Source organism: Petaurus breviceps, unplaced genomic scaffold, assembly GCF_028583685.1.
Source record: "Petaurus breviceps papuanus isolate PSGF00001 unplaced genomic scaffold, PetGlider_PUasm1.0 90977, whole genome shotgun sequence".
Classification (NCBI taxonomy): domain Eukaryota; kingdom Metazoa; phylum Chordata; class Mammalia; order Diprotodontia; family Petauridae; genus Petaurus; species Petaurus breviceps.
Genome location: NW_027187391.1, coordinates 40,379,736 through 40,403,891, shown reverse-complemented (window position 1 = coordinate 40,403,891; position 24,156 = coordinate 40,379,736). Strand labels below are relative to the sequence as shown.

General features: G+C 40.1%; 1 protein-coding gene across 4 annotated transcripts in view; it reads right to left on the bottom strand.

Annotated features, from left to right (window-relative positions):
• FYN (FYN proto-oncogene, Src family tyrosine kinase) overlaps positions 1 to 24,156 on the bottom strand; it is a 308,067-nt gene that overhangs the window by 8,277 nt on the left and 275,634 nt on the right. For all 4 annotated transcript variants that reach the window (XM_069077031.1, XM_069077030.1, XM_069077033.1 and 1 more), the window contains one exon: positions 7,796 to 7,927. In XM_069077031.1, coding sequence (XP_068933132.1) covers positions 7,796 to 7,927 — 132 coding nt within the window. The remainder of the gene's footprint in view (positions 1 to 7,795; positions 7,928 to 24,156) is intronic.

The window sequence follows — 24,156 nt, the reverse complement described above, 5'->3', positions numbered from 1 at the left end:
TGGAAAAAATTGTGCTAGAGGTTTTTGGGTTTTTTTAGAAAGATGTTTTTCTCTGATGTGCTCTTTCAATACGAATCTCTAAAAGATCCTATCCGAATAAGGAAAGACGTTAACTATTACTTACTTATGGTTTACATCTGACTCTTGACTGTGGGCTTTAAGATCCCCATTATAAAAAAAACAACAACAAAAACCTCTGTAAATAATCAAGTAACAGGAATGATGTTTCGGTTTCAATATACTCTTGAAAAAAAAAAAGCAGTTTTGGACCTTTTGCAAATTGTCCCTTTTTCTGTTGTGTGAGTTTTACTAAGATGTATATAATGACTGGCACTCAATGAGATTCTCGGTCCCAAACCTGCCAAAAAGCTCTGATGGGTTTGCCTCTCTACCAGGAAAAGGCAAGGCAAGATAAGTGTGCGTGCTTGCTTAGCTAGCCAGGAAGCCTGTATTCTATCAGATGCACAGTCAGATTAGCGCAGCCACTAAGAGGCTTCGTGTTAGGTTTTTGTACATGATCAAAGCAAAAATGAAGGGCAGGGAGGTTCTGAAGAGAGAGCCAAACTGGAAACAAAGAAGTGATCTGAACAAAGCATGCTAATTGCTAGCTTGGCTTCTCCTTCATTTTACCAAATACCTCAAGTACAGCTGCTTAAAACAAAAAAATAAAAACAAAACCAAAAATGCCAGATTAATAAATGCAAATAAGAGTGCCATTGAGCATGCACATGTTATGGCTGTCAAATGGCAAGGCTCTTAGGTGATAGGAGTGTTGTTACAATGATCTTCTTCCCACCAGAGAGCAGCAAGGGAAAGGCTGAGGGGTGAAGGTGATCATTATAGAAATTCCCAGTAGCTCACAGTAGAGAATAAAGTAGGTAACAGAACAGTGGTGGTGGGAGTGTGAGAAATGGAAGGTGGAGAAGTGTGGTGGGAGGTTCTGTGTTGGAAAGTCCTTGGCTATTGACTTCCTATTCACCCTCTGGCCTTCCACCAACACTCACTCTTCCACTCACCTGCATATCACTGCAGATGCTATTTATCAAGGGATGTCTTATAAGAGGAGGTGAAGGGGTAGATCCTTGGGGCATTTTGGACAGGATATCCAACTGGGAGAGCACACAGTGTGCTGAGCAGGTGCAAGAAAGCCTCACTTGATTCCTCCTCCCCAGAAGCTAATGATGAAGAAAGATGCATTCATGGCTTGTGAAGGATTACAGGTCATTTCCTGGCTCCTCGTTCTCTTCTTGGCTAGAGATCCCTAGTCTCTTTATGCCCATAAACCAATCTGCTCCTACTGGCACAGAGAATATGAGACAAGCTGGAAGATGTGTGTCATATGTTACAATAAAAAAACAGAGAGATGGGTGGGTGCTGTGGAGAGAGGGCATCCAATTCCCTAGAGTGGGTGGTGCCCATGTACAATGGTGTAACAACCGTGCCAATTGACATGTATGTATCTAGAGAGAGGCAGTGGGTGGGGTAGTGGTCTCAGAGCCAAGAAATCCTGGGTTCAAATCTTGCCTCTAATACATAATGGTTGGGTGATCCTGAGTAAGTCACTTAACTTCTTTTGCCCTGACATCTCTCTAGTTCAGGTCTTCCTACTCTATTTTTTTTAAATGTGTTATGAATCTCTTTGGTGGTCTGGTGAAGTGTAAAGACCCCTTCTCAGAAAAAAAAAAATGTTTGATTGCCTACATTCATACTTGAAGGAAATGGAGAATTTCAGTTTGGGATTAGTGGGGAGAAAAAGATATAATTTTTTTTCCTATCCCAAGTTCATGACCTCATGGTATCTATCCAGGTTAAGAACCCTGCTCTTAGCCTATAAATCGCGGAGCAAGTGCTAAGATAGGTTAGTGGAGGCAGTTTCCTCAGTGGGAGTTCTTAAACCAATGAAGTCAGAAATCCAGTACTCCCTTTCCCCCAAAAATATCATGTAGCATTTTATGCTTACGAAACATTTTATAGACAAGATCTCTAAATCTATTGTCCTATCATCTTATTTGATGTTCAACACAAAACTGGGAGCAAATCTTCTACTTAAAAACCAAAGATTGACCTCTAGATAAAATCAGGAACATGGGAAGGCTGCCAATTTTTAGGAGGCTGCAGACAGTACAGTTTTAAGCTTTAGCAGCTTAAAACTTAAAGCTGGTGGGTGAATCCATGTTTAAGCTTTAGCAGATTAAAACTGCCCTAAGGCTTTTGGAACACCCTGATATATATGAATGGATATGATGGTCCAGTCCCCTTCTGCCAGATCACCCTCAAACTCACAATCCTTGCTTGATCTTAGAATCTGAGGCTAACTAACAAGCACAGCTTAGCAAGGCCAGGGTATTCATCAGTGCTTTGTCTAGGACATAGTACTCAAGTTTCCCAAACAATTAATTTCTAATGCCATAGTTTGAAGGAAAGGTAAATGATACCACTGTAGACTAGAAAAACAATTCCCCCCATCCCCCTCCCCAAACTCCCCACATCTGGTCCATTTTCCCCCAACTCCTAAAAAAAAATCTACTGCCTATATATGTCTATCACTCCTGGGACTATGATAAATATAGGATGGTGGAGAAAGCAAATTGAATTGTTTTCAAGGTTGTGGGCCTAATTTTAAAACGCCTTTCAAAAACATAACCTCCAATTCACAGGTACATCTATTTACATATGTTCCTAACATATGGATGCCTCAGCCCCAGAAAGCTTGTTTTTGTCTGTTTTGCTTACAGATGAGAATCTCCAGAAATAAAATGGCTTTTTTTTTAGATTGGAGGTCAGCAAACTTCACAAGCTAAGAATGGTTTTACATTTTTTACTTTAAATAAAATGTAAAAACCACTTTTAGCTCTCACATTGTACAAAAACAGGGAGTGGGCCATATTTGGCCCCTGGACCTCACTTCGCTGACCCCTGCTTGGGACAGAAAAGGGATGCCTCTTGAGCCCTAGCTTGCAGCAAACTGAGGATGTATTTGTGACAAAATGATAAATATACAATGGACTTTGTCTCTGGAGCTATACTTACTCAAGTGTTGCAGATCTAAGGAATAATATTATTTTCCTAGTATTGTAACATGACTCTTTGCCTATAACTTTCAACCTTAATTTTAAAAAATTGTATTGATGCTTTTAAAATCTTATACAGAAGATATCTCCAGGTATCCCCTTGCCCTCATAGAATCTTCCCTTTCACAAATTAAAATGACTAAGAAAAAGAAATCAACATGGATACTAGATCTGCTAGCATATACAACTTTTTGCTCCCAGTGGGGCATCTGTAGTCCTCCAACCTCTGTACTGAGAGGAGAGAGGACTCAACAAGCTTGGGGTTGGAATGGCATTCACCCAACAATCCACTTATTTGAAAGACTGGGAAACTGGGGTCCATTAATCTGACCAACCAATGTTGGTCATTGCCTTCATTCTGAGTTTAGCTACTTTTTGTATTATTTTCATTTATATTATTGTAGTCATTAATAAGCTAATAATAGCTAGAATTTATAGCTAGCAAACTATAGTACAAAGTGTGCAAAGTGCTTTGCCTATGTGATTTCATTTGATCCTCACAACAATCCTGGGAGATAGATGCTGTTATTATCATTCCCATTTTACATATGAAGAAACTCAGACAGAGAGAAAACAAGTGACTTGCTCAGGGTCGTAAGCTAGTAAATATCTAAGGTAGGATTTGAACTCAGGTCTTTCCTTCTCCAGATATCATGCTCCAGCCACCATCACCTGTCATTGTATGTTCTGTTCCCCTATTTCTCTCTTCTCTATCATTTCAAACAATTCTTCCCTTGCCACATCAAATTTCAATTACTCAACATTCATTTTAGCATTCTCTCTCTCTCTCTCTTTTTTTTGGAGGGGGGAAGGCAGGGCAATTGGGGTTAAGTGACTTGCCCAAGGTCACACGGCCAGTATGTCAAGTGTCTGAGGCTGGATTTGAACTCAGGTCCTTCTGACTCCAGGGCTGGAGCTCTATTCACTGTACCACTGCTGGCCACCCTTTATTTCATTATTCTCAAGCAGTATGGATAGCCTCCCCTCTTCCCAATATCATTTTATCATGCTCTCTTTCCTTTACCCTTCAATTTTGGCCAAGCGTCATGCCCAAGCCTCTCTCATTCTCTCACTGATTCCTACCCCCTTTATTTCCAAGGCTGGCCAAAATACTTGACAAACCCATGGAACATCCATTTATGAATTTTCTTTTTCTTACTTAAGGCCCTTTTCAAAATTAATTCTATTCAGGAATCCAATCCTGAGAGGCTAAAATGAGGCCATTTCCTACACCATAAAGTTAGACTAGATCAAAAAGCCTTGACTTCAAAAAATGTATACCTTGCCTCTCTTTTTCTCACTAAATTTAAGTTTCTTGGGGCCATTAGGATCAGCAGAAATTCAAAATAATGTTTCTTTTTTTTGTCATATGGCACCGAGCACTTTCAATGACTTATAAGCCTAAGCATCCCATGAAGGACTTAGTTTGAAATCTGTGCAATTAAAAAAAAAACATAAAAGGGAGGAGTAATGGTTTCCAATCCTCATAATATAAAGAGCTGACAAAGACATGTTTTCTTCCTGAGAAGCAATTCCAAACTTCCATGGTGTGTTTTGCTTGCTTCCACTACAGCAGCCCCTTTTCTGTTCTGCTCGACTATTCCTAGAATGTGCACACACATATGTGCGTGTTGGGAGCTACAGCGGCAGCAGCAGCATCAATAAAGCTGACTTACATCCGGATTGCTAAAATGCCCTCTGCCAGCACTTCAGAGATGGGGAATTTGTCAATTCTGCCTACATGGCTACTTGGTACTCCCAGCAGCAGAGAAGATATATAACACAGAGAGAAGGAGATGCTATTTATGTGCAATTCCTTCTCTGTGTCCTCTGGAAATCACCAAAAGTGTTCATTAAAAAAAAAAAAAACCTTGAACAAAGGGATTACAAATTAATCTGCCCTTGCTGGCTCCCCCGACTGCAAAGAGATTACAAAAAAACCCTGGGTATTTGCAGGAGGCCTCAGTCACTCATTAATCTTAGCTATCGTTCGTATCATTGGTTTTTTAGCTCATTCCTTAGGCATGCGTGTGCACACTGAGCTTATGGGGTAGAGACTGCCTTTCTGTCTTCAATCATCAGTAAATGGAAGACATTTCCTTAACATTTCAGAAGGCAGGTATTCACTACACCATACACAGAGCAGCCACTACAGGATAATAACTACTGCAGACAGTATCTAAATGAACAAATTAAAGCATCAAAAAATCTTTAGGATGCCATTGTCTTGAAGCATGAATCTAATAATTAGGAGGAAAAAAAAAGTCCCAGGCTCTAGAATGCTTGAAAAAAAAATTTTTTTTCCTGTATTCATTTCATCCTACACCAGTCAATAAATACTTATGCCCAGAATATTTAGGGTATTCAATAGAAAGCAGTGAACCCTTTCTTTCACTATGCTAATGAATAACCTCTCTACTCTTTGCTCTGGCCATCTGGAGCTATATCCTGCAGAGATGAGGTTCAGCCGGGTGGGTCTGATGGGTAGAGTTTAATCATCAAGTAAATGGAATCTTTTAACCCTTCCTTTCCAAACACTTCTGCAAACCTGCCAAGCAGACTGCCTGTGATATTTCAACTTTGGGACTTCTATCTTTACTTTCTTGATGAGGAGAAAGCGATTTTATAAATTCTGAGTGGGGTAAGGCCTAAGTCCCCAGCTCAGTTCTAGTTGCTTTAAAACTTGAAATACATTTCAAAATGACTTCTTGTTGGCATAAGACAGAAGTTCTAGGCGCCTAATTTCTTTGGCCAAAGACCCTTCCATGCTTCTCCTGTTTTTCAAGAAAGCCTCAGGATGAAGCTACAAGGGGCCAATTGCTGTATCTCTGAAGTTTCTCAGGACCCTCACCCCACTTTGTGCCTCCTTACCCCACTGTATTTGTATTTTGTGTTAATTATGAATAAGCCTGCAATCTCCCTGATCATCCCCTCAGCTGCTTCTTACTCACCTTACTATACCTTACTCATCTCTATCTCTCTCATAGTGCCTAGGCATAAGAGCATCGAAGCATTTAACATTTAGAGCTGGAAAAGCACTTAATTAGCTTTCCCATTCCTTCACAATCTTGCCCCAGCAGAGCCACACTGTTTGTTGGTTAGTTGTGTCTGACTCCTCATGACCCCTTTTGGAGGATTTCTTGGCAAAGATACTGGAGTAATTTGTCATTTTCTTCTCCAGCTCATTTTACAGATGACAAAACTGAGGCAAACAGGGTTAAGTGACTTGCTTACTCAGCTAGCGAGCATCTGAGGCTAGATTTGAACTTACGTCTTCCTGTCTTTAGGTCCAGCATTCTGTCTGCTAAGTCACTTAGCTGCCCCAGCCACACTGTGCATGATATTATATAATAAGCAGGAGGCTAGGGTTGAAACCCAGGTCTTATGACAGCTTACAGAGTTTCTCTCCCAGGATCTCAGAAGTTACGTTACCCCTGCTCTCATCCCTCGTTCTCAGGACCCAGGAACTCCCTACTATCCTAATATTAAACATCACCCTTGTCTTTACATCTGTTTTATCTTTATTGTTCAGATTCCCCAGTCCATATTTCAGGCACCCCCTTTTTCTGCCATCAAAGGCTCTTTGTCTTTTGATTCTTGGTATTGGGTCCTATTGTCCAGGCTTACTTAATGCAGTAAATGCATTTATTGCCAAAGGATAGACCCTAAGAACTGGAATGTTATCAGTTTACAGATGGGGAGAATAAGGCACAGAGAGAGTAGGTGACATGCCCAAAGTTTCATAGCTAGTTAGAACCCCAGTGCTGGCTGGCTATATATAAACCACAGGTACTTCATCCGAACATTAGTTTCAGCATCTGTAAAATGGGAATATTATACATTAAGGCAACTTACTGGTTTTGAAGCTAGAGGGACCTAGGTGGAAGTCCCACACGTATTAACTGTGTGATTTCAGGCAAGTCACATATCCTCTCTGTGTTTTAAGCCAGATATGTCAAAATTGAGTGGCTACAAATCCCACAAAACTCCAGAGTAGAGCACAAACCAGGTTAAAATGTAATCGGTAAACATTTAACAACAACAAAAAAACAATGCAACATAAATAATGTTAATTTGTCATTTTCTAAGTCAGTATGCTACAGAAGGGAATCAATTTCTACTTGAATTTGTCACCACTGCTTTAAGGCAAAAACCCAGAAGTTGTAGAAATAGTGCTGAATTGCATTAATAAAAGGGGGTGGGGAGGGGCAGGTGGGCATTGCCAGTTGTCTTGACTTTTGTCTTTCCATTGAACTCTGATGACTCTGGAGATGAGTGAGGTTGATGACTATGCAGCTCTGCCTCACTTAAATCCAATTCACGTACAAATCAAGACATCACTGAGTGATGTCATCGGTCCTCTTTGAGAATGAAGGATGAATAATAATAATTAATAATAATAGGAGTTTCTTCAATCTGGAGATCCCTCTATCAATGCAATAATAGGTCCATTCTCTATCCTTCATAGTTACACTGCCTTCTCACTGGCTGTCATGTTCAGAATGCACTCTGGAAACCTCAGTTGTTTTTGCAGTTTGGTTGGAGTTAAAAAAAAAAAAAAGTCTGTGGAATTCATTAAATGCAATTCAATTCTAAAAACACTTAAAAAGTACAGGCTATTTGCTAGGCACTGTGCTCGGGAAATGAATGAATGAAATCTCCAGGTAGCATAATTGGGGCATCCGAATGCCAAGAAGTTCTCCTCCCTGGACTTCTCTTCTTACCTGGATAGGGAACTCTCCCTTTGGTTACCAGCTCTGTGAGTAAGATTCCAAAGGACCACACGTCAGACTTGATAGTGAACCTTCCATATAGGGCTGCTTCTGGAGCTGTCCACTTGATAGGGAACTTCGCACCTAAATCAAGGACATGGTGGTTATTATTCATCATTGAAGTGACACCAAAATTACACAAGAGGCACCCGTGTAAGGGACAGAGACAGGAGAAGGGGAACAATTACATGTCTCAGGTCAGAAGAAGCAAAGTATTGTGAAAAGAAGACTGGTGGTAGAGGGAGAACCAAGAAACATGGACCAGCTCTGCCACAAATCTCTCCTCACTATTCTAACTTCTACTTGGTTGTCAAATTGATCTTCCTAAAGTGAAAATTCTATCATATCACTCCTGTCTTCCATCATCTCCAGTGGTTTCCTATTACCTCCAGGATCAAATTCAGTTCCCTGGTTTGGCTTGTGAAGCCTTCCATAGCCTGACCTCTTACTACCTTTCCATTCTTCTTATACCTTACATACTTTCTGAAGTACTCTGTGATCCAATGACCTTGGCCTTCTCACTCTTCCTAGAATGTGTCTTCTGACAGTACATTTTCCCTGTATATCCTCTATCCCAGAGCTATCTCCCTCTTCATCTCTATTTTTTGCCTTCCTTCACTTATCACCTAAAGTCTCACCTTCAGCCTTTACCCAACCTCCTTAATCTACTATCCCCAATTCTTTTCTTTCCTTCCTTCCTTCCTTCCTTCCTTCCTTCCTTCCTTCCTTCCTTCCTTCCTTCCTTCCTTCCTTCCTTCCTTCCTTGTCTTCCCCATTAAATTGTAATTTCCTTGAGAGCAGGGGCTCTGTCTTTTGGTATTTTTGCCTTTCTTGGTCTCCCCATCTCTTAGCACAGTGCGTTGCACACAGTAGGCAATTAGTAAATATTGGATGACTAACTGCATTAATAGATGGTTTGTGTGGTCTCTGGCAGGCCCCTTATCCTCTCTGGACCTCATTTTTCTAATATATAAGAGGGGGAAGCTGATGTAGATCATCTCTAAGGCCCCTCTGAGCACTACAATTCTATTTTTATCTGTAGTAGATTTCTATAACACATCGTATTAAGTCATAATGCTTTACAAAATATACAGAATGTCTATGAATCGCTTCTCCTGGCATGAGACAATCTGACACATGTTTGGGTCCAAATGTGCCCATATATTGCTTGGGATTTCCCTGTTAACCATAGAAGAGCTTTTCTTTCTGTCCCTTTCTTCATTTAGAATGTAAGTTCCTTGAAGACAGGAACTGTAGCATTTTAATTTTTGTACTCCCAAAGATTAGCACCATGACTGCTACATAGATAATGATTTAATAAATTCTTGTGTATTGACTGATTGAGTCTCTCCCCCTACCCAGGATCCTGAAAGAGCAATGAGGAATCCCTCAATTTGCCTGGGTTGATTCTTTTTTTTTTTAAATCTTAAAAATATTTTTGCTTTTTGGAGGGAGGAAGGCATGGCTGTTGGGGTTAAGTGACTTGCCCAAGGTCACACGGCTAGTAAGTGTTAAGTGTCTGAGGCCACATTTGAACTCAGATCCTCCTGATTCCAGGGCTGGTGCTCTATTCACTGCACCATCTAGCTGCCCCAACCTGGGTTGATTCTTAATATTCTTTGATGCTGTGGTGTCCTTTCCTAATTTCTTCCTCTAAACCCAGCCCAAATCAGTTTTCAAACCCTGAACCAGAGATTAAAAAAAAAAAAAGGATAAAGTAGGCCATGATCTTCCTAGGAAAGATGGAATGTGGTCCTGCCTAAATGATTCTATGGCCTCTCAAAGTTCATAGAGTAAACTTCTGGCAGAGTCTGGTCTAGAATATCACACCCTTGACTCATCTCCTACCCCCAAGTCTTAGAAAATCTTGCCTCCTCCCAAAGAGGAAGGGTGGAGGCCATCCTACTCCAATTTGCCAGAAAGATTTATACAAGATTAAAATTGAGCCAACAACAAGCACACTCTGACTCCCCAACCCCACCCCTACCCCCTTCTTCCTCTCTCTCAATCTCTCTCTCTCTCCTCTCAGCTACACACCTCACTCTGATCATCATGGGAACTTTAACCTGTTCCATTTCTGACCTGGGCCAATTAATCTCTCCTTAGGCAACCCAGTGGTCCCCACCCCCTTGATCCTGGGGTCCAACCGTATTAGTGCTAGACTTTGTGTGGCCCTCTTTTTTCTCCCTCTCTCTGTCATTCACACATATTAATTAGAAAAAAAAAAAGGTTAGACACATTTCATTGTACAAACGACCTAAACACCATAAGGCATATTATCCTCAATGGATGAGTTTAAACTATGTTAGTTCTGTATAGGACCTGTAAGAAAAGGATACAAAACCTATCAAAATAATACTGTCTCTTTGTATTTCTTTTTTTTTTTTTTGCTTTTTTGGAGGGCAATTGGGGTTAAGTGACTTGCCCAAAGTCACACGGCTAGTAAGTGTGTCAAGTGTCTGAGGCCAGATTTGAAGTCAGGTCCTCCTGACTCCAGGAACAGTGCTCTATTCACTGTGCCACCTAGCCGCCCCTTGTATTTTTTACAAAGATACAACATGGAAACTATAAAATCACCAGTCATAGTTTCTGGAGTATAGTAATTAGCATTTGGAGCTATGATAAATGACAGCAATCTGATTTTTGCTGACAATCAATAGGATCCTTAGCAAATCCACAATGCTTTTATCTTACAGTACAGTTTTCCTCAGCATCTCTTAAGTATGAAATGAAATAAAAAATAATAATCCCATTATTTCACCATACAAAGTCTTATAGTAATACACCAGCAGAAAAAAGCAGTCCTGTGATATTTCTTCAGCTTTATATGCAGTGTTATTTTTAGTTATTTTTTTCAGCATGATTATTCACATCTCTTTTCTTAAGAGATGTGTGGTTCCTTGTAACCAGGCCTGGCCATGCTCTGAAAATGGCTACTGCTTTATTTCAGAGTTCCTCCCTTCCAAACCTAGCTTTCCAGATATATTACATGACTTCCCCTCCTGAACTCAGTGGTGCTGCTGTCTCTTCTGACCCCAAACCCAGCACACTATCCACTGTGCCACCTAATGTATACATGCGTAGCAACTGAGATTTCTATTGTGTGCCAGGTCCTATGAAGAGGGCTTTACAATTATTGTCTCCTTTGATCCTCACAACAACTCTGGGAGGGAGGTGCTATTATTATCCCCATTTTTTTTCTTTTTTGGAGGTATTCATGGTTAAATGACTTGCCCAGGGTCACACATATAAAGGCCATATTTGAACTCAAGTCCTCCTGACTCCAGGACCTGTGTTCTATCCATTGCACTACCTAGCTGCCCCTTATCATTCCCATTTTACAAATGGGGAAATGGAGGCAGAGGTTAAGTGCCTTGCCCAGTCTAAATGTCTAAGGCTCTATTTGGACTCAGGTCTACCTGACTCCAGGTCCAGTGCTCTATCAACTGAGCGACTTAGCTGATCCATGTGTATGTGTGCATACATGCATACACATACAAAGATCTGGTTATAAGAGGTTACATATATATATTTTGCATGTAGTTATAAATGTATACATACATATAAATATATATGAATACATGTATAGATATACATATCTGGGTACAAAAGATTACACATTTTACATGTATATAATATTTACATGCATGTATATATACATGTACACATATGCAACCATTTGTTACAAATAAAATATATAACCTTTTATAACCACATATACATGTATATATGATTATAAGAGATTACATATAGTTTGCATGTACCTTGTAATGCATACACACATATGTACTGTGTATATATAGTTATAAAAGGTTGCATATAAAATACCATGCACATATGTATATGTATACACATGTGCACTATACACACATCTGATCACAAAGGTTATGTATCCATTATATTTTACATGCACTTATATGTGCAATACACATAAGTATGTGTACAATATATAGGTTACACATGTTTTGCATGTATTTATGTTTACATAGCTACACATGCATGTGCACACATACCTAGACATGATTATATGAGTATATTTTGCATGTATTTATGTGTATACACATACATTTATATGCAAGTGTATGGATACATATATACTATATATATGGTTACAAAGATTACATGTACTATATTTGTATGTACTTATAGGTGTACATACATACAGATAAATAATGTGTACATAGGTTATATATATTCTGCATATACTTATGTATAAATGTCTGTGCACCTATGTTTGTGTCTGTCACAAGGGTTAACTTTATGTTACATCTCACCTGTACTTATGTTTACATATACATACATGCATGTGTGTGATGTATGTATAAGTGTATATATTTGTGTATGTGTGCATATATATATATATAGTTACGGTTACATGTACATTGTATTTTTCATGTACTCAAATGAGTACATGTTGTCACTTGATAGAATGTAATTTCTGGAAGGCACTGTTTTGTTTATAGCCCCAGAAGTCAGCATTATGCCTGCAGGGCAAATAGTAGGTGCTTAATAAATGCTTATTGATTTCTGCTGATACATGCATATGATGGGAGGTCTGACTGATGAACATACTGGATTTTTTTCTGTATTCCCCATCAAGTGCTCTTACTCAGTTAAAGAACCAAAAAAGGTGCATCCAAATGCTTCCTGTCTCAGACTGCTTGGACAGAACAACTGGGGGTATTGATTTCCATTTTACAAGCAAGTGAAGCTCAATTCTCTGCTTCTCACACAAATCCAATTAAATAAAATGACAAGTAAAAGGTTCCTTCTTTGTCTTCCTCCTGGATTTGTTCCACTGCTCTGAAGGGATGTGTGTGTGTGCCTTAATATGCAGTGTTTATTACCTGAACGACTTCATTCCCAGTCTTGCCAGAGGGGCTCAAAGTTCAACATTGTCAGGCCACGTCTATCTGTGATTCTTAGAAATCTCAGTTAAAAAAGACCTCAGATCAGGGGGAGCTGTTATTATCCCCATTATACAGCTGAGGAAACTGGGGTGGATATCTGTAAAATGGGGATAATAACAGCATCTCCCAGAGTGTTTTGAGGATCAAATGAGATTATATTTGTAAAGTGCTTAGAACAGTGCCTGGCACAGAGTAGGTGGTTAATAAATCTTCCTTCCTTCTTTCCCTCCCTCCCTCCCTCCCTCCCTCCCTCCCTTCCTTTCTTCCTTCCTTCCTTCCTTCCTTCCTAGAGGCAGCTAGTTGACACAATGGATAGAGTGCTAGACCTGGAATCAGGAAGACCTGAATTCAAATTCAGTCTTAGACATGTGACCCTGGACAAGTTACTTAACTTTTGTCTGCCTCAGTTTCCTCATCTGTAAAATGGGGATAATAACAGCTCCTACCTCCCAGGGTTTTTGTGAGGGTAAAATGGGATATTGGTAAAACTTCACAAGCTGTGAAATACTATATAAATGCTGGCTGTTATTCCACTTATGGATGGTTCTAATTGTTTTTTCCTTGTGCCAAGCCTAAGTTTGGCTCAGTGCTCTTATGTCCAGTCTAGGGGAACAGAACAAGTCCTATAACTCTCCTAAGTGACAGCCTTTCAAACACTTGAAGATGGCTACCTCCTCCTTGGATCCCTGCCCCAAATCTTCTCTACTCCAGATTAAATACCTCTTATGACCTTAGTTCAAATCCTGCCATTGACACTTAGCTTTGTGACCTTGGGCAAGTCATTAAACTTCCCTCAGAGCTCAGGTTCCTTGCCTATAAAACCAGAGGTGGGTTTGAGCTAGATGTCTCTGAATTCTCTTACAGTAGCATCTCCCACACCCCATCATTTAATGATCCATAAGCAGGATATAAAACTTCCTGTAATGGGAATGCAAATTTGGAAGATCTTCCCTGCCCCTAGGCTAAAGTGCACCTGAAGCCTGGGGTGGGAGGCTTGTTTTTCAGTAGATACTTCTTGATTGGCCGGTGGGTCAATAAGGTTGTTACATTCTCTGAGCCAGGAGAAGGCTATATAAGCTCTGATGTGAGGCTTTGTTTTGGGGGCTCACTTTAAGAAATGTTCTGTGATTTGATCTGTATTCTGAAAAGCCATTGTCCAGACCCCCCCCACTTTGAAAAACCCAGATGTTGACTGGGTATGGATGTAATGGTTGGACAGTTTGGAAATCTGTCTACTTGATCTGTTTCTGTCTTGATAATTCTGCCTGTATGCTTTGAAGTTCGGGGTGCTGACCTTTTCCCCCTGAACAAGGTAAACCATTTATGTCTGACTGATTAAAGTAAGCTTGTTAACCCATTTTGAGTTGCTTTCCTTTATCAAGGCAGATCCAAGAACCTGTATGGGCGGCAAACCCTGAGGACGCTTGGGGTGCTTGCTGCTACACTTCCCAATAAAAATCTTTAGAAATATTCAAACAAGGGCTGAAATGACACAGGGATTTATGATAACAGCATTTTTCGAGCTTCGCTTAGATTCAGCAAAAAAAAAAGAATCACTGGATTCAGCATAAAATAAATTTACTTTGAATCAGTTTTCTCACTGAAGAAATTAAAAAGCCCCCTAAGATCTCCCCCCACCATTCTCTGCTCTTATTTGTAGAAAAAAATGGAGGGGAGGGTTAGGTGCATGGGGTTGTCATCTCTGCACAACTAAATGTATCCTCTTCTCTTCCTCCCATGCTCTCCCTGGAGGCTCTGCTAAACAGGGGCTCCCTTTGTCCTGACCAAGGAACACCAAAGGTTAAATGAAAGCAGCAGCAAACTACTTCCCACTGGTTGGGATTTCAACTGAAGACAGCTAATCAACACTTACTTCTCTAATCATTCAACTACTCCCTTCCCCATTTTCTTCCACCCAATGGCTCAGGGTACTGTGTTACTGACAGCCCCCCCTCCTCTCACCAGCATGCTTCCCACACAGGGGAAGTACTTGGTGAGCTGGGCCCATGGCTGCTACCTGCTTCTTCTTTCCCAGGAATCAAAGATTCCAAAACAAGGAATCCAAAACTTGAAAAGAAGCCTTTCCAAAATATAAACATTGCCTTTCACATTTTATTTCTCTCCTTTTTCTTTAAACAAAAGAAACCAATTATGTTGAAATATAATTATCAAAATATTTTTTTAAAAAACATGTCTATAGTCCCAATGCTTTGAACTCTTGCCTTAGAAAACTTAAGCTTCCTTGGGATTTCTTTTCTTTTAAAAAAAATTTGTATCAATCAGCAAAATTCTGCCTTCTCACCCTCCCACCCCACCTTCTCTATCTTTTCCATAAATATACCCCAAATCTCACTTAAAACAATCTTGTTCTAGGGGGGAAGGATTGTTAAAGGGAGGAATATTAGAAGATTTTGTTGTTGTTCAGTTGTATCCAACTCTTTGTGACCTCATTTGCAGTTTTCTTGGCAAAGTTACTGAAGTGGTTTGCCATTTCCCTTCTCCAGCTTATTTTACAGATGAGGAAACTGAGGCAAACAGGGTTAAGTGACTTGCTCAGGGTCACATTGTCAGTAAGTGTCTGAGGTTGGATTTGTACTTAGGAGGATGACTCTTCCTGACTCCAGTATTGGTGCTCTATCTATCACACCACCTAGATTTCAATTAACTTTGCCATTCTGGTTGCAACTCTAGTTGAATCACTCTTTCTTAAGAAACTAAAGATTAATGAAGGTTAGTGAATACAAGATCCAGATACAATTACAGTTCCCTCTTCCCCTTTGCTTTACAATGAAAATATAAGTGAAGGTAAAGGGGAGAATGGGATAAATTATACAAATAAAGACATCATTAATAGCTAGTCATTGATGCTGATGTTTTGAAGAACTCTCTGAATATCATTTATGTTCACTGGGCTTTAGGATTTATTTGAAAAGACACTGATCACTGACTTCATTCATCATTGATTTATCCCAAACACTTTGGGGGAAATTTTGAGCCAGTATGGATAAGTCAAAAATAATACAGGCTGGAAATAATACTCTTTTCACTGAAGTGGGTGGAAAGATCTCAGTAGAGTTTGCCAGATGTAGCTCCTTACCAATGTTCTCAACCTTCTTAAAGAATCTATCCCATAACACATTGTTAGCAATCCTTCCTCAGGATTTGTTTTAGGGATTTAGGGATACAGTCCTCGAGTCCAGTTCCACAGGATGATTTTCTTTTCTTTTTGCTTTTTGGAGGGCAATTGAGGTTAAGTGACTTGCCCAAGGTCACACGGCTAGTAAGTATTAAGTGTCTGGGGCCAGATTTGAATTCAGGTCCTCCTGACTCCAGGGCTGGTGCCTCCCCCACAAGATGATTTTCTAGGGAAGAACTACTTACTAAACTACAGTACAACAAGTACTGTGGTACTTTTGGCATTTACCGTCTTGGTAGGGTAAAGTTTTTGTTCAGTTGTATCTGATTCTCTATGACCCTATTTGGGGTTTTCTTGGCAAAGATATTGGGGTGGTTTGCCATTTCCTTCTCCAGCTCATTTTACAGATGAGGAAACTGAGACAAACTGGGTTAAGTGACTTGCCCAGGGTCATACATCTAGTAAGTGTCTGATGCCAGATTTGAATTCAGAAAGACAGTCTTCCTGATTTCAGGCCAAGCACTCTATCCACTGTGATACCTAGCTGACCAAGGGTACTGACTCACTTTATAGGAAATTCTTTATGGCTAACAATGTTCCATCAAACAACCAATACTGTCTTCTAGTCCAGACCCAGTCCACTCAAACCCTTCCTGTTTGGTCAGAGAGAGAAAACAATATCACAACCTATGCATAGTCTCTTCTCCTGACATCCTCCATTTGTTTAAATCTAGCTTATCTTTTTTTTAGGAAAACAAATTTTATTGCTATTTTTAGGTTTTATGTCACTTGCATTCCTCAATATTATTCCTATCCTTTCCCCCTCAGAGAGCCAATCCTTATAATACAGAATTTTTAAAAGGAAAAAAAAACCAGTTCAGCAAAATTAAGCAATGTATTGAAAAAGTATGATGACAGATGGTGTTTTATACCCAAAGTTTCCCACCTCTGTAAAGAAGCAAGGGGAAGATACCTTTTTGTATCTTTTCTTTGGGGGGGGGGTACTTTAGCTGCTATAATTTTGCAGCATTCAATTTTGATTCCAACCCAACTTTTAAAGTCCCTTTCTTTTTTTTTTTTGAGGGGGAGGGCAGGTCAATTGGGGTTAAGTGACTTACCCAAGGTCACATAGCTAGTAAGTGGTAAGCATCTGAGGCCGGATTTGAATTCAGGTCCTCCTGACTCCAGGGTTGGCGCTCTATTCACTATGCCACCTAGCCACCCCTAAAGTCCTGTTCTCAGTCATCTTTAGCTATCTACCATGTTTAACCACATACCTCAAAGGAGTCAACACTCCCCCTGAGGGCTGCAGGTGGTCCACAACACTCCTGAGTGGGATGAACCAAATTAAAATGAAATTGGGAAATATTTAACAGAATTAAACATAGATGGCATTATGTTTTAAAACTAAGTCAATATGCAGGACACAGGCATCCTTACACGTTCCTACTTGCATTTGGTACCAGTGATAGATGCTCTTAGCTAGACACTCTTCCTGCCTGGTTTTTCAATAGCACTACTCTCTCCTGGTTCTCTTCATTCCTGACTTTTTTTTTTTTTTGCACCATTCCTTTTTCTGACTCTTTTACTGCAGTCCTGCTGCCCATGTGTGAGTGGTTCTATCCTCAGCCAGCCAGCCTGCCTCTCTCTCTCTGTCTCTGTCTCTTTCCAGCTCCCTTGGATTCAAGGGTCATATCCTCACAAGTGATTCCCACCTAAGTAAGTGTCTGAGGCAGGAGTTGAACTCAAGTCCTCCTGACTCAAGGGCTGGTGCTCTATCCACTGTGCCACCTAGTTGCCCCTATAATAGCCTTCTAATTGGTCTTGTTTCCAGTCTCTCCCCTCTAATCCAGGCTGGTGTTGTTGAGTCGTTTTCAGTCGTGTCCAACTCTTTGTGACCCCACTTGGGGTTTTCTTGGCAAAGATAATGGAGTGGTTTTCCATTTCCTTCTCCAGCCATTTTACAGGTGAGGAAACTGAGACAAATAGGGTAAACTTGCCCAGGGTTACACAGCTAATAAGTGTTTGAGACTGGATTTGAACTCAGGTCCTTCTGACTTCAGGCCTGGCACTCTATATACTGTGCCACCTACCTGCCCTATATTTCCCATAGCTACCAGATATAGAACAGATCCAAATGTGCTACTCTATGGCTAAAGTGGCATCAATGGCTTCCTTTGGCCCCTAGGATAAAATATAAATTTCCCTTTAAATGCCATCTATGGCATTTTCAAAATGAATTTTATCAATATTTTTGGCTCTTCTATTACCAACATTCTCCAATGTCTGGAATTGAAAACCCTTCACAGTCTGCCTCCAGACTATCTTTCCAGTCTGACTCTCTCTTGTGGACTATCTATTATAGTTAAATTGACTCACTCACTGTTTGCTTTACACAGCATCCCTTCTCCTCCCTTTTTGCACAGGATGTTCCCCATTCCTGGGGTGCTATTCCTCTTTACCGCAGTGGCACAAAATCCTTTATTTCCTTTAAGGCTAGCTCAAATCTTCTAGACAGAGCTGCTCCTGATCACCTCAGCCCATTTCTAGTACTCTTCTCCCCAAAACTGTTGTTCAATCCTGTCTGACTCTTTATGACCTTGTGGACCATAGCATGTCAGTACTGGCAAAGATATTGCAGTGATTTGCCATTTCCTTCTCCAATGGATTAAGTCAGAGGTTAAGTGACTTGCCCAAGTTCACACAGCTAGTGCCTCAGGCCAGATTTGAACTCAGGTTTTCCTGACTTCAGGCCCAGTGCTCTACCCACTGAGTCACCTAGCTGCCCACCAAATTAAATTTTCTGCACTTATTTTATATCTACTTTTCAATGTATATGATGTACTCCTTCCCCATTCCCAAAGAATGAACTCTTTGAGGATAGGGACTGATTTTTGTCTTTGTTATTTCTAGTGACCCACACAGTATCTATCACATAGTAGGTGCTTAATAAATGCCCACAGAACTAAATTTAATTGAAAGCCCAGCTCAGATGCCATCTAGTCTATGAAGCCTTTTCTGACTCTTATAGTGAATAATAACATCCTTCCCCCTGAGCCTTTGTACAGCATTGTGTATGCATGCAAAGGATCCCCAGATTTCTTTATCTGGTCTTGGTCTCTCTGCTAAGCCCTAGTCCAGCCTCACTAATTGCCCACTGGACATCTTACCCCAGAAGTCCTGTAGATACCTCTCACTTAACAAGTTCAAAACAGAACTCATTCTCCTTCCCCCCAAATCTCTCCTCTTGCCAACTTTGTGATTAATGTCAAAGGCACCACCACCTTTCTAGTTACGCAGGCCCATGACCTTAATATTCTCCTTGACTGCTCAGTTATACTCATACCCCACATGTCCAGCCTGCTGTCAAATCTTTTCTCTACCTTTACAACATCTATTCTTTCTTTCTTTCTTTCTTTCTTTCTTTCTTTCTTTCTTTCTTTCATCTCACCTTCTCTCCATCCATGCATGGAGTCAGCACCTAGTACAGGTTCTTAGAACATTTCTCCTAGACTATTACAATAGCCATAACGTTTCCCCTACATCACTGCATAGCCTTCTGATTGGCCTCTCTGCCTCAAGTCTCTCTCCACTGCAATCCATCTTCCACTCCAATGCCAAAGTGATTTTCCTAACGCACAGATCTGACCATCTCATGCCTACCCTCCACCCATTCAATAAACTCCAAGGGTTCCAAGTTACCTTCAAGATAAACGATAACATCGTCTGTTTGCCATTTAAAGTCCTTCACGTCTTGGCCCCTTCTTACCTTCTTAGTCTTCTTATCTCTTATTTTCCTCTGTGTTCTATAATCCAGTTACTCTGGCCTAATATATCTGCTGCAGTATTTTTGCTCACGACATTCCATCTCCCAATTTTGTGCCCAGAATTCTTTACTTTGCTCAAATCCCACGTACTGCAGGAGGTCTTCCCCATTTCCTTTTCCCACTCTACTTCACTCCCCTTCAGAAGGAAACTTCCTTCTGAGACTATCTTCCATTTACTCAGTATATATTTTCCATGTACCTAATAATTTACAAATTGTCTTCCCTATTTGAACAGGAACTTCTTGAGGACAGAGGATTTTTTTTTTTTTGCCTTTCTGCTTATTCTCAGCACTTAGCACTAATGCCTGTAGAAAGCACTTAATAAGTGTCTGTTGTCTAACTTGTCTAATAAACAACATTATGTAAATGTGATCTCAGGGAGCTGACAGGGAGAAAGCTCACTTTGATCTTAACTTACTTTTATTCCTTCAACTAGCTTCCAACCTGGCAAAAAATTGTCTTTCTGTCTGTCTGTCTCTCACACATACATTTTTTTGGAGTGGGGTGAGGGGAGGAAGGTAATCAGGGTTAAGTGACTTGCCCAGGGTTACATAGTTAGTAAATGTCTGAGGCTGAATTTGAACACAGGTCCTTTTGACCCCAGGACCAGGGTTCTGTCTATCTACTGTGCCACCTCGTTGCTCCCCCATACCCATTCAATGAAACAAAGATTACCTTCCTCTCTCACTGGAAGGTAACAACTCCTGCCAGCTTGAATCCTTAACCCTCCGTAATACAGCATCCATCTCTAACAGTCTAGGAAAACTATCTCTGTCCCTCTCCCTGACAAATCCCCACCAAAAAGAAAAAAAAGTCACCACTGTCCTAATAGTTGCAACTTGGTCTCTTCTCAATTTTTAAGTCACCAATGAAGGCTACAAAGAGGAGGAAGATGGAATTAGAAGTCAATAGGCTAAAATGAGAGTTACATTCTGGAGACAGGCTGCACAAATTCAGAGAGGTCAGGGGCAGGCAGAATGAAATTAGGAAAGATTTAATCTATAATAGAGTGTTGGAGGGTGGGGGGCAGGGAATGGGCAGTCAAAGCACAAGATCTGGACTTAGAAGACCTGGGCACACATCTCCCTTCGTAGTGGCAAAGAACTGGAAGCTAAGGGGGTGCCCATCAATTAGGGAATTGCTGGACAAACTATGGTATGTTAATGTAACGGAATATTATTATTCCATTAAAAATGCTTAATTAAATGTATGGGTTCAGAGAAACCTGAGAAGACCTGTCTGAACTGATGTGAAGTTTGCAGAACCAGAACAATTTATATAATGCAATAATGACACCATTTAAAGACAAACTTTGAAAGACTTAAGAACTCTGATCAATACAATGACTAAATCCTAACTGCAGAGGACTGATGATGAATTGTTAACCATCCTCTTTAGGACCTCAGGATTTTCATCAACTTCCTAGGCCTAGCAGTGTCCCAGAACAGCAGATACAGTGTCAGTACTGGGAGCCAAGAACAGACGTGATAAGGAAAGGCAGATTCAAGGCTGTGAATGGTACCCTGAAGAAAATGCTACATAATGGCAATGGAAGCAATGCAGTTTCCTGGCACGGTGCTGGCATACTGTCCAGGTTTCACAGGCATACAACAATGAAGTCAATACACTGAGGATTTCCTCAAACTAAACTGCCAAGCATTCAAACTCTGCTTCAGAGAGCCCAACTCTGACGTGCAGGCTATGCTGCATTAGCAAAATGTATGCTCGCTAAAAAGACTTATTTTATAGAGAACTCACACAGGGCAAATATGATGGTCACACACATGATGGTCAAAAGAAGCGATTCGGGGACACTCTCAAGGTCTCTCTTAAGAACTCTGGAATTGATTGTGTGACATGGGAGACACTAGCACAGGACCACTCACCATGGCATGCTATCATCAAAGATGAATTGAGACAGCTGAAAGGAAATGCAGGATGTGCAAATTTGGAGAATCTACCCCAAATGTTCACACGGCCTATTTGTGCCCAACCTGTGGGAGAGCATTCCGAGTTCCTACTGGTGCAGTCAGCCACAGTCAGACACATTGACACTTGACTATAGCATAGTGATGTCCCTTGCGTCCTCTTTAAGAATGAAGGACAACAACCAACATGATGGCTAAGGGGAATGTTATGAGTGGCCCACAAAGGGAAGGAAAGGACTCCCAATTAACCAGGAAGCTGTGAGTTACTACTTTGAAAAACACATGTGCTCTAAGCTTAAGCTCACTTTTTCTCTGGACTATGTATGCAGAAGACTGTGTCATAGACTTTTAGAAGGATGTTTTATACCAACAATACCACCAGAGTAAATATCTATTTCTAAAAGTTAATATTTGCTATTATTAATATTTATAAAGCTATTATTATTCATAATGTACAGAAATTCAACCAGTTCATAACTCATCTGATTTTACTATTATCTAGCCCACATCTTTCCATCTTTTCCACAAGAATAGCATGAAAGATTCTATCAAATATTAGGTTAAAATCTAGGTGAACTCTTATGTCCCACATTCCCCCAATCGACCAGTCTAGTAACCCTGTCAGTAAAGGAAAGGAGGATAGTTTGGCATGACCTTCCTGTTTCTCATGAAATCTTTACCTGCTTCCTTTTCTAGATGCTTCCAAACTGTCTTTAATAATACATCCTAGAATGTGACCAGCAGTAGAAATAAAACTCATTGGCCTATATAGTCTATAGACTCCACTCTCCTTCCCTTTTAGAAAACCGGGACAACATTGCTCTTCTCCAGTCCTGTTGGGCCCCTTCAATTCTCCACAGTATTTCAAACACTGTTGAGAGTAGTGCCACCATGACACCTGCCAATTTCTTCAATACCAAAAGGGTAGTAGTTACAGAGGCTTAGTGACTTAACAAAGGCATTTTAGAAGCATATGGCCCTGTTTCTCTTTAAAAAATATTATTTTGGGGGCCGCTAGGTGCTGCAGTGACTAGAGCACTGGCCCTGGAATCAGGAGGACCTGAATTCAAATCCGGCCTCAGACACTTAACACTTACTAGGAGTGTGACCTTGGGCAAGTCACTTAACCCCAAATTGCCCTGCTCTCTCCCCTCCAAAAAGCAAAAAAAAAAAGTTATTTTGTAATATTATTTTAGTGTCCTTGTTAAAAATTTTTGGTCCTAAAGCTTTATCTATACTTAATCATGCTCCAAGTAACAATGCCTGACACCTAGTAAATGTTTAATAAATGCTTACTATCTGACTACGGAATGGATGTCAAGGTATAAAGCACTTATCTTTTAATTAGCATAGCCCAAATTGGATCCTAGTTTTAATCAGGAAGGAATTCCTATTTCCTAAAGCCTATTAGGCTGGTGACCAAACTTGGGTGCAGGAGTGTCTTTAGAGTAGTCCAATTAAGCACTTCCTTATTTACCTTTGGGGCTGCTAGGTGGCACAACAGATAGAACACTGGGCTTAGCATTAGGAAGATTCATTTTCCTGGGTTCAAACCTGGCCTCAGATGCTTACAAGCTGTGTGACCCTGGGAAAGTCACTTCACTTGTTTCCTCATCTGTAAAAATGAGCCAGAGACTGAAATTGCAGACCACTCCAGTATCCCCCGAAAGGGGCCCTAAAGAGTCAGACACATTGAAACTACTCAACAACAATAAATATTTACCTTTGACCCCAAAGAAAAAAGAATCCTGAGAAGTGAGTGGTAAAAGAGGCACTGCCCCTTTGTTAACCAAAGGAAATGTCACTTTTTTTTAACGGTCAGGAAGGTGAGGCTTTTTGTTTAATCAGAACCTGGCCTTAATATTCCAGGAAAACTGCTACTGCTCCAAGAGCATGACATTATTATTATTTCTATAGTTCTAAGTATATCAAAGAAACCCTAAAATTAAACTTGTATCTTTGTTTTAAACTCTACATAGAATTTTGTCTTTGTTTATGAACATTATAAAATAGTAGGAGACTTTGCCAGGGGAGAATTTCAATTAGCAGAGGAAACTGATGTTTGAATTTCTCTCTCAGCAGTAATACTTGTAGGTTATTATTATTAATTAATATTAATAATGATAATATGATAGCTAACATTTATAATTCTTTTAAGATATGCAAAGCTCTTTTATATATGATATAAAATATATAATATATAAAATCTCATTTGATCATCACAATAACATAATATTTAATTCTACATATAATTTATATAATTTCTCTATATCTGCATTTATATAAAATATTTGTGTGTATATATGTATGTATATACACACACACACATATATATATATAATATCTTGTTTAATTACCTCAATAAACCTATGAAACAGGAATTATTATTATGAACCCAATTTACAGATATGGAAATTGTGCCTTCTCAATCTCCTTCCCAGTCTTCCCCTTTCCCTAACAAAATTTCATCCTGAGGCTCTGACCTACTCGTTGATATCTCCTTCCCTGAGAC